Source organism: Cervus canadensis, chromosome 23 (genome assembly GCF_019320065.1).
Source record: "Cervus canadensis isolate Bull #8, Minnesota chromosome 23, ASM1932006v1, whole genome shotgun sequence".
NCBI lineage: Eukaryota > Metazoa > Chordata > Mammalia > Artiodactyla > Cervidae > Cervus > Cervus canadensis.
In genome coordinates this window covers 52049196-52062877 of record NC_057408.1, presented here as the reverse complement: position 1 = coordinate 52062877, position 13682 = coordinate 52049196, and the positions used below count along the sequence as shown (strand labels likewise).

General features: G+C 41.7%; 1 protein-coding gene across 2 annotated transcripts; it reads right to left on the bottom strand.

Moving 5' to 3' along the window:
* Window positions 1–3214: 3214 nt before the first annotated feature.
* Window positions 3215–12702, bottom strand: LOC122425824 (myosin regulatory light polypeptide 9). 2 transcript variants are annotated; one of them, XM_043444468.1, is made up of 4 exons: window positions 12557–12702; window positions 7076–7274; window positions 6436–6597; window positions 3215–3724 (listed from the first exon to the last, which is right to left on the bottom strand). In XM_043444468.1, exons 2-4 carry the CDS (start codon window positions 7257–7259, stop codon window positions 3552–3554), a joined length of 519 nt encoding a protein of 172 aa, XP_043300403.1. In that variant the 5' UTR covers window positions 7260–7274; window positions 12557–12702; the 3' UTR covers window positions 3215–3551. The 2 variants fall into 2 exon arrangements, with proteins under 2 accessions (XP_043300403.1, XP_043300402.1); XM_043444467.1 differs by lacking the exon at window positions 12557–12702 and adding an exon at window positions 8030–8172.
* Between the last annotated feature and the right edge of the window lie 980 nt (window positions 12703–13682).

Sequence of the window (13682 nt, the reverse complement as noted above, 5' to 3'; positions counted from 1 at the left end):
AAAATGGTGGGTATGCCAAAATATGACCATTTAAGATACATTAAACTAAAAAGCAAGTTGTGTATTTATGACAGCTATAAAATGTATGTAGATTAATATAGAAGTTATGATGCCTGTTATTTGAGCAGTCACACAGAAATCTAGGATAAAAAGATACAGGGACTTGGGAAAACTGGCTGTTGAAAGATGAGCTCCAGCAATACTTTCAGGACAGCAAAGATAAAAACCAGGGTTGCAGGGAAATCAAGAACTTGTACACTTAAAGAGGACCTAGAAAGATACAAACAATTCTGATAAACCGGACCTACTTGGAAATCTAAAGTAAACTGTTTAAGGACATACTCTATACCACACATTTTTATGTATATTTTCATTAAATACTAATAACAACTCTTCAATAAAATTCTAGTTTGAGATAATTTACTATCAAACCACTGTAGACTACTAACCTCAGCCTTTTAATCTCCAACTATGATTAACTCCTGTTACCTACCCTTTGCTGTTTTCAGAGGGAGCACTATCCATTTTTATTTTTCTAAGAATAATCCTACAACATGTGATCTAGGTTCTCTTTCCTTCTGTTAGACATCACTCCTTTGGTTTCATTCACTTTTTCTCTAAAGAAATGCCCTGTGGTCCTGCCTTCCTATAAGCCTCTCCCACTGCCAAACAGCTCCTGCTGGTAAACAGAATAACCACAATCTGAATATCTACTGGATGCCAAACCATTTAGCTTTACTGTTTCTACTTTTACTACAAACATAGAGGGTACTGTTCCTGTTAAACAGGTGAGGAAACTGACACTTAGGGTGACCTGCCCAAGGACACAAAGCTCATCAAATAACAGACTGGCAGAATTGTTGTTGGCAGAATTCACTCAGCCAAGTCTGACTCTAAAACCCATACTGCTCCTAATCACAAAAATGCTGCTTTATATATTCATAGATTATGCTCCTATTACGAACCAAGAGCATTACTTCCATTTTACAAATGAACAGAGGTTGAGGGGGTCAGATAACTTTCTTAAGGTTATAAAGCCATGATGGAGCACAAACAATGTTAAAATGCAGCTGGACTGAACCCCAAACCTAGACACTGTCCCTGTCTCCTGCTACATTGAATTCTGCACTCAAAACTCTACCTAACAGTTCTAGCAGAAGTGACTGACTTGCCAAATCTAGTGGCCTCCTTTAAACTCTGCCATATTTTTCTGTGGCTTAACACTATTGACTAACCTCCTCACTCTTCCAACTATTCACCTGGTTTCCATCACACTGTGTTTGTGGCTTTATCTACTGTCCAAGCCCCTTTCAACATCTATCTGATCCTCCTTACAACTTGCCAGCACACCCTGTAGTCTAGTTATAACTCTTGTGGTTCTTTCCTCATTCCTTGTAAAAAATGGTTGCCTTTCCTTTTCATGATTTGCTTTCACTTGTCTCGTAAAGGCAGGCCTGTTCCTGTTTCTTCCAGCAGCACTCAAAAACTGCTGCTCTCAACCAGGCATAGAGGCTCTTCAATCAATGCAAGTCAGGGCCCTGGAGTCGGAATGACACTGTCATCATAAGCAATTGGGTAAGGAGGCTGCCCCCATTAGGCTGGTTTCATCAGAAGTTTTGCAGTGGTTTGCTTTAAGTATGGCTTTTCATCATGGAGGCTGGTTTTTCTAACAAACGCACTCACTGTTGGAGTACACGCTTGAGCGTTTTACTGGCAATCATCTTAATTACGCAAAGCCTACTTTCCAGGTAGAGAATGCTGTTACTAAATGAGGAGACATTTCATTCAGGGGAGACCATCCACTGTTTCTAATGGTGGCTGGTTCTTTGAGCAGTTATCTGAAATGGAAATGGAGACACTGCAAGAGATCATTTCAGTAGATGAGGCTACTTTTTTCCCTCCCAGTATGGGAACAGTGTTATTTGTTCTTCACTGGAAATTTGTTAACAAAGCAGAAGTGATTTTTTTTTTCCAGTTGAAATGTAAATTTAGTTCAACAAACAAAATTTCAGCATCATGGCTATAGCCTGAAAAAAGTACTTTGCTTATTTAAACCATTGATGAAATTCAGGAACACTCTAAAGGCAAGAGTTAAGGCAGGTACTAAGAGCCTAATCTTAAAAGGCGCAAGGAGCAGTCTCATCACTGGTCCTTCCAACCCTGTTCTATAAAGCTGGCCTCATGAGGTAAAAGAATCCAGCTCACCTATTCTGTTGAGTGTGAAGGTCTTATGCCCTAAAGGCATTCAGTAATTGCATGTTCACTGAGGTAATAGTTTTGTCCAAGGATAGTCTTGTTATTAGTAGTATAAAATTATGAGTAACAGTCCATTATTCATCTTCATAGCCTAATTGTCCATCCACTCTTCCCACCTAACTTTCCCCCAGTGTTTCAAGGTCTTTCTTAAACTCACGAATCTTCAAGAGTCAGATTTTTGAAGCCCAAAGTAAATGAAACTCTCTACCATTTCCTGATTAACTCTGAAAACAGTCCTGCATTCCTGCAAACAGCAGAAGTTATTTTTAGGATTGAAATAATGATCTCACTTTCCCAGGCATGTAGCTTCAGCTGTTCTGACTGTGGGCAAGTCAGGAATGTCAAAGATTTGTCCATGAACTCATGTGAATCTCTGCATAAATAAACACGGTGTTTCAATAGGGACCGTGTGTTAAAAAGAAACTACATACAGAAAAAAAAAAACCCCGTCTACTTCCAACACTTTGAAATGCAATACAGAAAAATCTGCCTTTTTGATAAAAAGCATTCCATAGAACCTTTGGGGGCTAAAACAGTTTTAAAAATTAGGACAAAGTAAAATTGCACTCAGTGGCCTGGTCTAGTTTTAAACGACATGAAGGAATGTACAAAAAGCTTAGAACAGATTTGGAGGGATGCTGGCAGGTTCAATATTGAACTTTAGGATTTAAAGCTACCGAAGCTATCATATATGTATATATATGCAAATTCTATAGGAAATTATTTTAAAATGCAAAGTGCAGAAACTCCATAAAGGCAGTTAAAAATTGGATTATTTTTTAAAAGGAGGGGAAGACTGAATAAAGTAAATAGAACTGTTAGGAAACCTGGAAGGAGTAAGGGGTAAGTATAACAACCATATATATCATTTTCTAGGATTTGCCTTACTACCCTTCTTTAGATAATGCACCAAGACCAATAAAAGTCAATTTTGGTAAATAAAAAAGTTTTAAACAAGTAAGTTTTTATCATAAAGTTTAATTATGGTTCAGAAAAAATTGAGTGAATAACCTTCTCTGAAAAAATATATTGACTCTGTAGACTGCAGTTACTGGGGGCGGGGAGGGTAGACGGCAGCTGCTAAGTTAAATTACCCTATTTTCTATTCTTAAAATGACAAGAAGTCCCACATCCAGTCTGATTATAGAGATGCATGTGCCCCAAATGGCTGAGAATAAATACAACAAGAAAGGCAGAAGCTGTAAAGCTAAGGGCATGCAACAGGCTCTAAGAGAAAGTCTCAGAAATACCCAGAGTGGCAACAAGGAACGTTTGGCTGGAGTTTGAAGTTCTTTTCAGTCGTCTTTGTCTTTCGCTCCATGCTTAAGGATGCGCGTGAACTCGATGTAATTGAAATTCCCCTTTTTGTCAATAGGTGCTTCTCTGTACAGCTCGTCCACTTCCTCATCTGTAAACCGGTCTCCCATTGTGGTCAGCAGTTCTCTCAGGTAATCCTCCTGAATGGTGCCTGAAGAATAAAGAAACGGAGATCAGAAGAGACACTCCCCTGAGGAATAATTACAAGGAGCATCTACACTTGACTAAGCACAGGGTTTACGTTAAGGACTATAAGCATGCAAATGTATGAAATATAGTCTTGACATGACTAAGCCAGCCTCAGCACAGCTGCCTAGAAAATGCTCCGTTGCTTAGTGATATTAACCTTCTCTGCTCTACTGACCTCACTCGACAACAACTTCCCAATCTCTTAGTAACAACAGCTAATCCTATGCCTAACCAGAAGCCATGAAGTATGATGCTTCCTCAACATACCATGTATGATCACACTTCTTCTACAAGCAAATACACTAAAATCATCATTGTTCTTATTTAGGCATTAAGTCGTGTCCAACCCTTTTGCAACCCCATGGACTATAGTCCTCCCTCTGTCCATGGGATTTCCCAAGCAGGAATACTGGAGTGGATTGCCATTTCCTTCTCCAAGGAATCTTCCAGACCGAGAGATCAAACCCACGACTCCTGCTTGGCAGGTGCATTCTTTACCACTGAACCACCTGGGAAGCCCTAAAATCATCATAAACATTGGTAAAATGCTTCAGTGGAAAGAATACTGAAGTTGTGAGGTCTGGTTTTAACAAGGTATGTTACTTCAGGCACTTCACTTTACCTTTTTAAAACACGCAAAATGAGATTTAAAAAATTTTAAAAAACAAATCTACTTTTAGATTCAGTAACAAATATGGTTAGGCCCAGTGCAAAACCACTGAGTAGATAGTTGAGCATTAACTATGTCACAGATGCTGGGACAGGCACTGGAGCCTAACAGTGAGCAGAGAGGAACGTTCTCTACTTTGGACCTGTGCAAGCAGGGGTCTCATGAAACCTGACTGCACATCAGAATCATCCAGGGAGCTCAAAACAACCCCAGAGGCCACCCTGACACTGACATTTAAAAAGGCTCCCTAAGTAATTTCCACTGGACTAAAGAGTAATTTCCATTAGCAATCATGATCGAGACCCACTCCTGTAGTAATCCAAAGGTATTAAATGACAATTCAAGCACAGAGATTTTTGAAATTCATAAAGTTTCTACTTTACGGTAACTTCTTTGTGTGTGTGAAATTAAGTTAAAACACTGATATATTTCCTATAAAATAAATTTAAAGTGTAAGGTCAGTTCACAAAAGAAACTCTAAATTTATGGGTTCTTTTGGTAACTCAACCCTAGATTTTTTTTTTAAAAAAAAAGTTCTCTAAATCTTAGACTTTTAGATTTTAGAAATAAATTCTCCTCTTTAGCCAAGTCATTCAACCACCATGTAAACGAATCAACTGTGTGCAGGGCCTGTGACAGGAGCCGGGAGGGGTTACGAAGAAGAAACAGGCTGCTGCTGCAGATGCACCCAGAGCGCGGGAGACTGAGGCCTGGACACACGCGCACAAGCCAAGCCCGAGCGCAGGCAGAACGCGTGCGGGCAGAGACACAGCAAACCACGGTGCGGGTGGAGAGAAGCGAGAGCTTTTCAAGTTTTCCCAGAGGCTGGGAAAAAACAGTACGAAAACACAGCTAAGGCTCTATTAAGAATGTGACCACTGAGATGACTCTGAAGAACAGATAAGACACTTTAATGGTTTTATTCCCTTCCACTAAAAAAAGTAACACATGTTCACTGTTTAAAAAAAAAAATTAACATACAAAAGTTTTTGGCAAGAAAAAAAGTCTCTTCTGCCTGCCCTTCCCCTACTGGTTCCGGAAATAACTGTTCAGAATTTTTGATTTCAAGGGGAAGGAGGTGATGTGAGAAGGAAGGCAGAGGCACAAATGGCAAAGATATGTCAAGGCAACAATGCATGGAGACTGGAACAAGGTTGGGAAGATGATGCAAAAGTCAAGAGGGTAGTCAGGCCAGATGAGGCCCCATTGTGGGATGCCTTCAAAGCCAGAGTGGAGAGACTATGCTTCTATCCCCACATATAACACTTGGGACTGTTTAAACTAGTCCAAATACTGTGTAACCAAAGGGTGTGCCTTCCTTCTTAAAAATCTTGCCATGTAAGTTACCCCCTTATTTTTTTTCTCTTATATACACTTCTGCCAAAGGAGCAGGCATTCATGTAGCTAGCCTTTGGGTTTCTTTGGGAGTCCACTTTATGCAGGCAGTAAGCTACTATTTCATTCCCTCATTTAATCTTCACAACAACCACACAAGGTAGGAAATATTACGGTCCAACTTACTGATAAGAGCCTTAGAGAAGTTGCCTGAAATCAGACAGCTATTATGCAGAAGAGGATTATGAAACCAGGGCAACTGACTGCAGATACCAAATCGAAACAATCTCAGAGCAGAGAGGTACCTGATAAACCAACATAGGACCATACTGACACCACCACCTACAACAATCTACACTTTTTCCCAAGATTGCTCCTGTAAAAGATTTTCATTTGACACACAGTGCCTAACCCCTGTGGGATTATTCTAGTAAAGGAGTAATAGTTTCCTAAAGAAGTTCCAAATTCACCTATTAAATTGTGAATTAAATATTTAAGGGCAGAGGCAGTGAAGTGAGTACCTAACATGCCATAGGTGAAACCTGTCCCCCAAAACAGATCTGGTATAAACCTGAGGGTGTTACATGTCATCATGTTTCAAGTTATATATTTTAGCTGCTATAACCAAACAATAATCAGTTGGTAGTTAAAGGCTACCTCAGACTTACCAGTTGCTTCTTCATCAAAGCAAGCAAAAGCATTTCTGATGACATCTTCTGGATCTGTTCCATTTAATTTTTCACCAAACATCGTGAGAAACATGGTAAAATTTATGGGACCTGGAGCCTCATTCATCATGGCATCCAGATACTCATCAGTTGGATTTTTTCCTGAACAAAAACAGAGGGTCATAATTTTAATCACATCACAAAATGCATCATAGTAAACATTTTGACGTGACAGATGATCATTTATACAGTTTGCTATTTGTGTTCAAAATAGTAAAACTATTTGGAAAAAAGTCTTCTCGAGGAAAAGGGTCTGTATTAAGAGTCTGGAGACTGTGCTATTCCGCTGGGATGTCAGGAGGAATAACACTGCTTTCATAATCACGATCAGTTTGCAGCACACGCATGCACGCGCGCACACACACAAACACAGCTGGTCTCCAGCCTGATTCTGAGACTTGACTAGAAATCTGCAGGTGGTCCAAGGACCTTACTTTGGGAAACAATGCTCCAGATTTTGAATCTCAGTGAACTGTAACATCACTAGATTGGCTTCACAAAACTTTTAAGACTTCAAAAATAAATAGAAAAGGTTGTTCTGGAAATTGTTTGATTTATTAATATTAAAACTGATCATTACCCAGGGAAGCAAGCATGTCATGCAAATCTTCCTTGTCGATGAACCCGTCCCTGTTCTGGTCGATCATGTTGAAGGCCTCCTTGAACTCCTGAATCTGGGACTGGTCAAACATGGCGAACACGTTGGAGGTCGCGCGCTGGGGGCGCTTCTTGGTGGTCTTGGTCTTTGCTCTTTTGCTCGACATGGTGGCAGTTAAATCCTAACAAAGAGGGGAAATACAAGAAATAGCAAAAACTAAATTGAACTAGCCTTCCACAGATATTTGCGCCACTGAGAGATGGGTTTAAAAACTATTTCACGGGACAGTATCACTTGGCAAAAATCTGTCAACTAATTGCTACCATTACTCAGAGGATCAATCTACAAATAGAAAAACCAGGCTCGTCTTTTGAATTCAGTCATCCTTAGTAGCTGTGACGTTTAGTAAACAGTCTGTTACTAATTTCAAGTTCCAAATTACCACCAAGATTAATTCAAAGCTCAGAGCATTATCAACAAGATTTCCTGTCCCCAGTACTACTGGGCAGCTGATTAAGGACTGATAATAACTCAATCCATCAGCTTAATAACAATATAGAAAACAAGAAACAAAAGATGTCAGGACGCTGGAGGAAAAGTGTTAGTTGTGTATCTCAGTGTTATGCAGTACTGACGAACATTAACTCATCTTCTAAGTCAAATCATCTGAAGTGATTAAGTCCTCTAAACAAAAATCAGAGCACAATACAAAATTTTTAAAGCAATTTAGTTTTTAAGAAGTTTTGGAAAGCATTTTAAGAGATATGGAAACTACCTTTGCTCTCTAATAATCTAAATTTCTCCCCGTAAAGCTTTTAGGTTGAAAATAAAAATAACGTCTAATAATTCCCTTTCAACACTAAATCTTTGAGACTATAAACAATTTGTTTGAAGTTAAAAATCCCACAGTCATCAGACAATAAAATTTTACCATACCATCCTTCAGAGCCGAGGTGGCGAGGGCAGTCAGCAAAACCTCTAACCCACAAGACTAAGACACTGTAATCAGTTATATTCTCTCAAGCAGGTCTAAAATAGGCACTAGTGATTTCACACTCTGACCAGGACAACAGTTTTAAAGCTTACGTTCTGAAAACATTTAGCTATGATGTAGCAAAACACTATGCCCTTGCTCTAAAAATAAGTGTGTGGATTGCAAAGAATGAACTACCTAGATGTCAGGACTGCCAAGTGAACTTAGGACACAATGCTTCATATGAGTTTTAAAACTTATTTCTTACATTCTTTCCTTTATTACACACCAGCCAGCCAAACTACATTCAATTATGGAAATAATTAGAAAAGCTCTGACTATGCCTGAATTTTTTTTTTTTTTAAAGCTTACTCTGTTCTCAGATTTTTAGAAGGAAATTCCAGAAAGGAGAGTCACAAATTCCAATTCATCAAATATAGCACTCCTGCCATGCACTGGAATGTGCTGCTGGTAAGCCATACCCTACTTGACACAGAAGTTAGGATGTATGCTCCTCCCTGGTTTCCAAGTTTCCTTTAATTACTCTTTCGTGATATTTTCATTTTATAACATCTCTGGACGCAGCAAATCCCTTTATTATCTAAACTACAAAGAGAGCTGTATGTAATTCCCCCCTCTAGTCTAAATGCAGTTTTAAAACAAGTAGTTACAGCATATATTATTTCTTCCTCTCCTAAATGGACTCTAGGACTTGAGTTAGTGGCTAAGATGCAATGAGTGGCACATATTTACCAGTCCACATCTCTTTAGTATTTTAGGTATGCCCCTGTCTTTGCAAAACAAAGCATGTGTTTAAAAATAGTCTGTTTTGTTTGACAACATTGTATTACCCTAACTATGCACAAATGTCAGTTGTTTTAAGAACAAACAAACAGATGAAAAAGACAGGTCAAGTGGTTGATAAGAACTGATTTTTTAACCCCACAAGACCTCATAATACTGAATTTAGTATCGTTTCTCTAGGTACCTTTTTAAAAATACTTCAGTTGGATTATAAAGTAACACACACTCTTTCATTCTAGAATTTTGATACATTTCCTATTTAGTCTTTCTTTTAATCATGCCTTTAATTAAAATCAGTCATTTTAATCATGCATTCTTTAAATAAGTAAATACATCATATTTTAAAGTTATAAAGGTATTTTGGGGGTCAGCACTGACAATGCCCTCAGTTTTTCTTTAGCTCATCTGATCCTTAATTATTAACCATTAATATGATCAGCAGAATTACATTCATGTGCATCTAACATCATGAATGCTGATTATCATTTAAGAATTAAGAAATGTTAAGGTAGGTGTGCTCTCTTTGAGGAACTTAAATATAGTTGGGGAGGCAACTGTGAAGAAATGAGATGATTGATTCAACTTATGAAATGAGTTACATAGTTTTCATTCCCTAAGTATGACTCTCAAGTAAAAACAATGTGTAACAAAAATGAAAAATAACTCAAAGGTGGTACATGATTATCAAATACTATGAATTCATAAAAGTCCTTTGTTTCTAAAAGTTTTTTCTGGATGGGTGGGGGGAAGGGTGGGGGAAAGAACTTGAAAAACCCTAAAAGCTACAAGACATCCTTATCCTTAGAATTAAGAAATTGAAATGTTAGTCTTAATCCTAACAAATTAGGGTAGTTAATGCTATCAAAATTTGGTAGTATAACGCTGGGCAAGTTACTACATGGACCTTTACTTTTTCAAGGAGGTTGGATTCTGATCTGTGAGTTTATCTCCCACCAGAAATCTGGATCCTTTCAGTGATAGGGAGTTCAGCTTTGCTGTCAAGTTATTTCAAAACAAGGAAAAGCTGTTTTTTTTCCCCTTACCAAACTGAGAGTACGGGTAGAGTTAACTCTGGCGGTAATGTGTGTTAGTCGCTCAGTCGTCCTACTCTTTGCGATCCCATGGACTGTAGCCCTCCAGGCAAGAATACTGGAGTGGGTAGCCATTCCCTTCTCCAGGGAATCCCAACCCAGGGATGGAATTTGGATCTCCAGCATTGCTGGCAGATTATCACCTGAGCCACCTAACTCGGGTGGAGAGGGAGCCAAATGAGAAACAGTGCTATGATCCCAAGGAGCCGATCACTTTAGATACTGTCACTGTCCTCCTTGCTATGATTCAAGTATGCTGTCCACTTTTACTTTCCCCAAACAAGCCAGCCTGTAACTCTCTTCATATAACAAGCCCTCAGCAAATGCACAACTCTTATAGGCTAGGGAAAAATAAAACTGAAAATATTTTATACATCAACCTAAGGATTATTTATGTACATTGAGAAGATTGCTATGCAGGCACCCACAGTTTCCAAGTTATGTCTTCACTCATCATAAGCTCAGTCTAGACTTTTGAGGCATTTAATGAAAGATCTTTGGTGTGAAGGGCTCTGTGTTGCATGGAACTTGAAAACCCTGAGACTTACAGAGTCAACCTCTATGAAATTCACAAAGATTTCAGATGCATGAGAAAAAGTGAATGAAAACAGTTCAAGGGCTGTTAAGGAAAATCAGTTTACAGAACCGAAGGAGTATAACCTTGTCTTAATCAGGGAAGGGGAGTGCTGGTGGTAATGAATTTCTGGATTTATCCTTCTAGCTGGATCAAATAGGAAGAGAATCATTCAAGGTTATGACAAAAGGACAGATACAAACTATTTCAGGAAAAAGTTAGGCTAGATTAAGTGATGGGAGAAATGGAAAATAAAGATCCTCAAAGAGGCTTTCCCCACACACCAAGGGCAACAAAAAGACTTTTCAGAATTTGTAGATACTCTGGTTTTATTTATAAAATGGGATTAAACCATACCAATATTGGCTTTCCCAGTGGTTCAGCGGTAAAGAATCTGCCTGCAATGCAGGAGACAGGGGAGATGTGGGATCAGTCCCTGGGTCGGAAAGATCCCCTGGAGGAGGAAATGGCAAATCACTCCAGTATTCTTGCCTGGAGAATTCCATCCTGAGGAGAGCGCACACACACACGCACACAAATATTACTTTGAGATTGCTAAGTCGCATCCCACTCTTTGCGACCCTATGGACTGTAGCCTGCCAGGCTCTTCTGTCCACGGGATTCCCTAGGCAAGAATACTGGAGTGGGTTGCCCCGCCCTCCTCCTGGGGATCTTTCCGACCCAGGGATCGAACCCGGGTCTATTACGTTTCCCGCATCGGCGGCTGGGTTCTTTACCACTAGCGCCACCTGGGAAGCCCAGAATACTCTAGTTAGAATTCTAGAGTCCAGCATTTATAGTGGTAATAAATGTAAACTAATCTGAAAACTTTCTACAGAACACTCAAATTGATAGTATTCTGGAAATATATGTTCTTTAATGAAAAACTCCCATCTTAGGAAACACTTCCTAATGTAATGGCACATAACATCTACTTTCCAATCCAGACCAAATCTACTGTCTCATTTAATAAATGTATTTTTTTTTACAAGCTAAGTTTATATACTTTTTTGGTGCTAACCACAGTTTTTGAAAAGTATATTTTCAGGCTGGTGTTTCCGTTCCAACTTAACCAAGTTTTCAATTCCTAAGTAAACTTCGATTAGTCCTCTAAGACTGCCACACCCAAAAAGTTGTCAGCACTTGACAAAGGCAATTCGTTGTCGAGGTTCACTAGCCTGTAAAGCCTCACTTTTTAAAGTTTTTCTTGCTGGGTTTTCATCAAAAGCTTTCCAGAACAATGAAACAAAGAATAGTAATTTTAAGAATCACTCGTTTTCTCCATCTTTAGATGTGCAACTTTCTGCACTTAAGTTAAAATCTGAACTAAACGCTTATTTGTTTCAAAGTTCTGTAAAGAAATGATACACTCTTTGATAAACCAATTCAGATACTTTGAAAGTAAACACTTTGAGAAGCGGACTTAACTCGGAGGCTCCACCCCAGAGTAACAGGGAGTTTTTTGGGAGTTTTCCTGAAGCCTCAAACTAAACCCCAAACTTTTGTTTGTCCAACTATCACTTAAAAAAAAAATCAAAACACTCCAGTTACAAAAGTGGATACTCAGCTGAAGTTGCGAACTTGAGGTGGTTATTCCCACTAAACGTAGCCACACAGCTGCAATAACAGCTGCTGCGGGCGGGCGTCCGGGGACCGCACCAGGCTACAGTTTTTGCGCAAACTCTCTGGAATTGGGCAAGTTTACGTTAGAAACTAAACTTAGTCCCAGCGTCAGCTCCTCAGGGCTCGGGTTTCGCAGGCCGGCTGCCGCCCAAGCTCGCGGCGCCAGCAGGCTAAACCACACTTCCCGAGCTCCAAGTTTGGGCAAACGAGCGAAGCTGGCGTCCGGGCCGGTTCCGGCCGCGGCCTTCGACGCCGGAGCGGCCCGTGGGCTCGAAACCCAGGAACCCGCACGCACACCTGCCCAGGTGCGCCCCCGGCAGCGCTGCTAACCACTCCGCCAACCCCAGCCTCCCCGCGGGGATGCACCTCGGGACGGGCCTCCCGCGAGCACCACTCACCCTAACTCTGCCGCGAGAATCCGAGAGTTTCTGCAACCTCCTCGCTGCCCAAGCTGCCGCTACCAACTCCCTTCCACTCCCAGAGACTGTACAAACCGACACTTCCGGCCTTCGCTTAGCGGACCGGAAGGAAGGGAGTCACCATTCTCGGCTAACAGTGCGAGCCTGGCAGGGCGACAGGGCAGGGGGGTTCCCGATGTGCTCAGAGGGCGCAGTTTTGACCGAGTGCACTGGAAGGACGTGTCGAGCGGGCAGCTTAGAACACAGTAGAAAGGGTAATGATTCTCCAGGTCTGATGACTGAGTTTCCGTCATTTTTACACCTCGTCTTACAGTGTAAACTGTTTCACCCCCCCTTCCTATTTGCAAATGGTTGAGTCTATTTTGTGGGTCTGCCCCTCCGCGCATTCCAGGGCCCGGCCGGGGGCGGGGCTCGGCGACCCAAGTCCTTGTAGGGAAATCGCGGAGAGGGCTTCGCGGCCCACGTGATTGACCCTCGCCCCACCCGAGCCGCCGAGCGGCTCTGCGCATGCGCTTGGGCCTCTCCTCAGGTTGAGTGAGGAGGGTGGTGTCTTCGCCTGCAGGTCGCCCCGCTGTATGTGTACCCCGAGAGGATGACTCTAGGCAAGAGACTTGACCTCTTGGCCCGGTGTTGTGTTATGACGAGTCACTCCCCTCCCCACGGAAACAAACAGTGTTTAGTCCGGAGGGCCCTCAGCCTATTTTCGACCCAGAAGGAGTTCTTCAGGCGGGGGGCGGCCGAAGACATTCTCCCTCTTCAGAAACGTTCGCGGTTATGTTTCCCCGGGGAGTCCCTCAGGCCCCAGAACAAGGAGAGCCTGGCCGCGTCCAGCTCGGAAGGCAGCCCGCAACCCACAACGACGGGGTCCCCAACCTCGCCCCCTACTCTCACTGGTGCCGACGTGCGCCCCGTGAAGAGGACAGGAAGTCGGGCCTGTTGTGCTCAGCTCTCTGGCCTCAGGGCCGCCTGGCCGGGGCATCTCGTGGAAGGAAAATCCTCCCCACCCTGAGGGAGACTGTGCTGCCAGTCTCCGCGGAGGAGGATGGTCCCTGCAGGGGAGGGCTGGGCCGGGCCGACGCCCTTCCGGGGTCGTCCACGCTCCGGG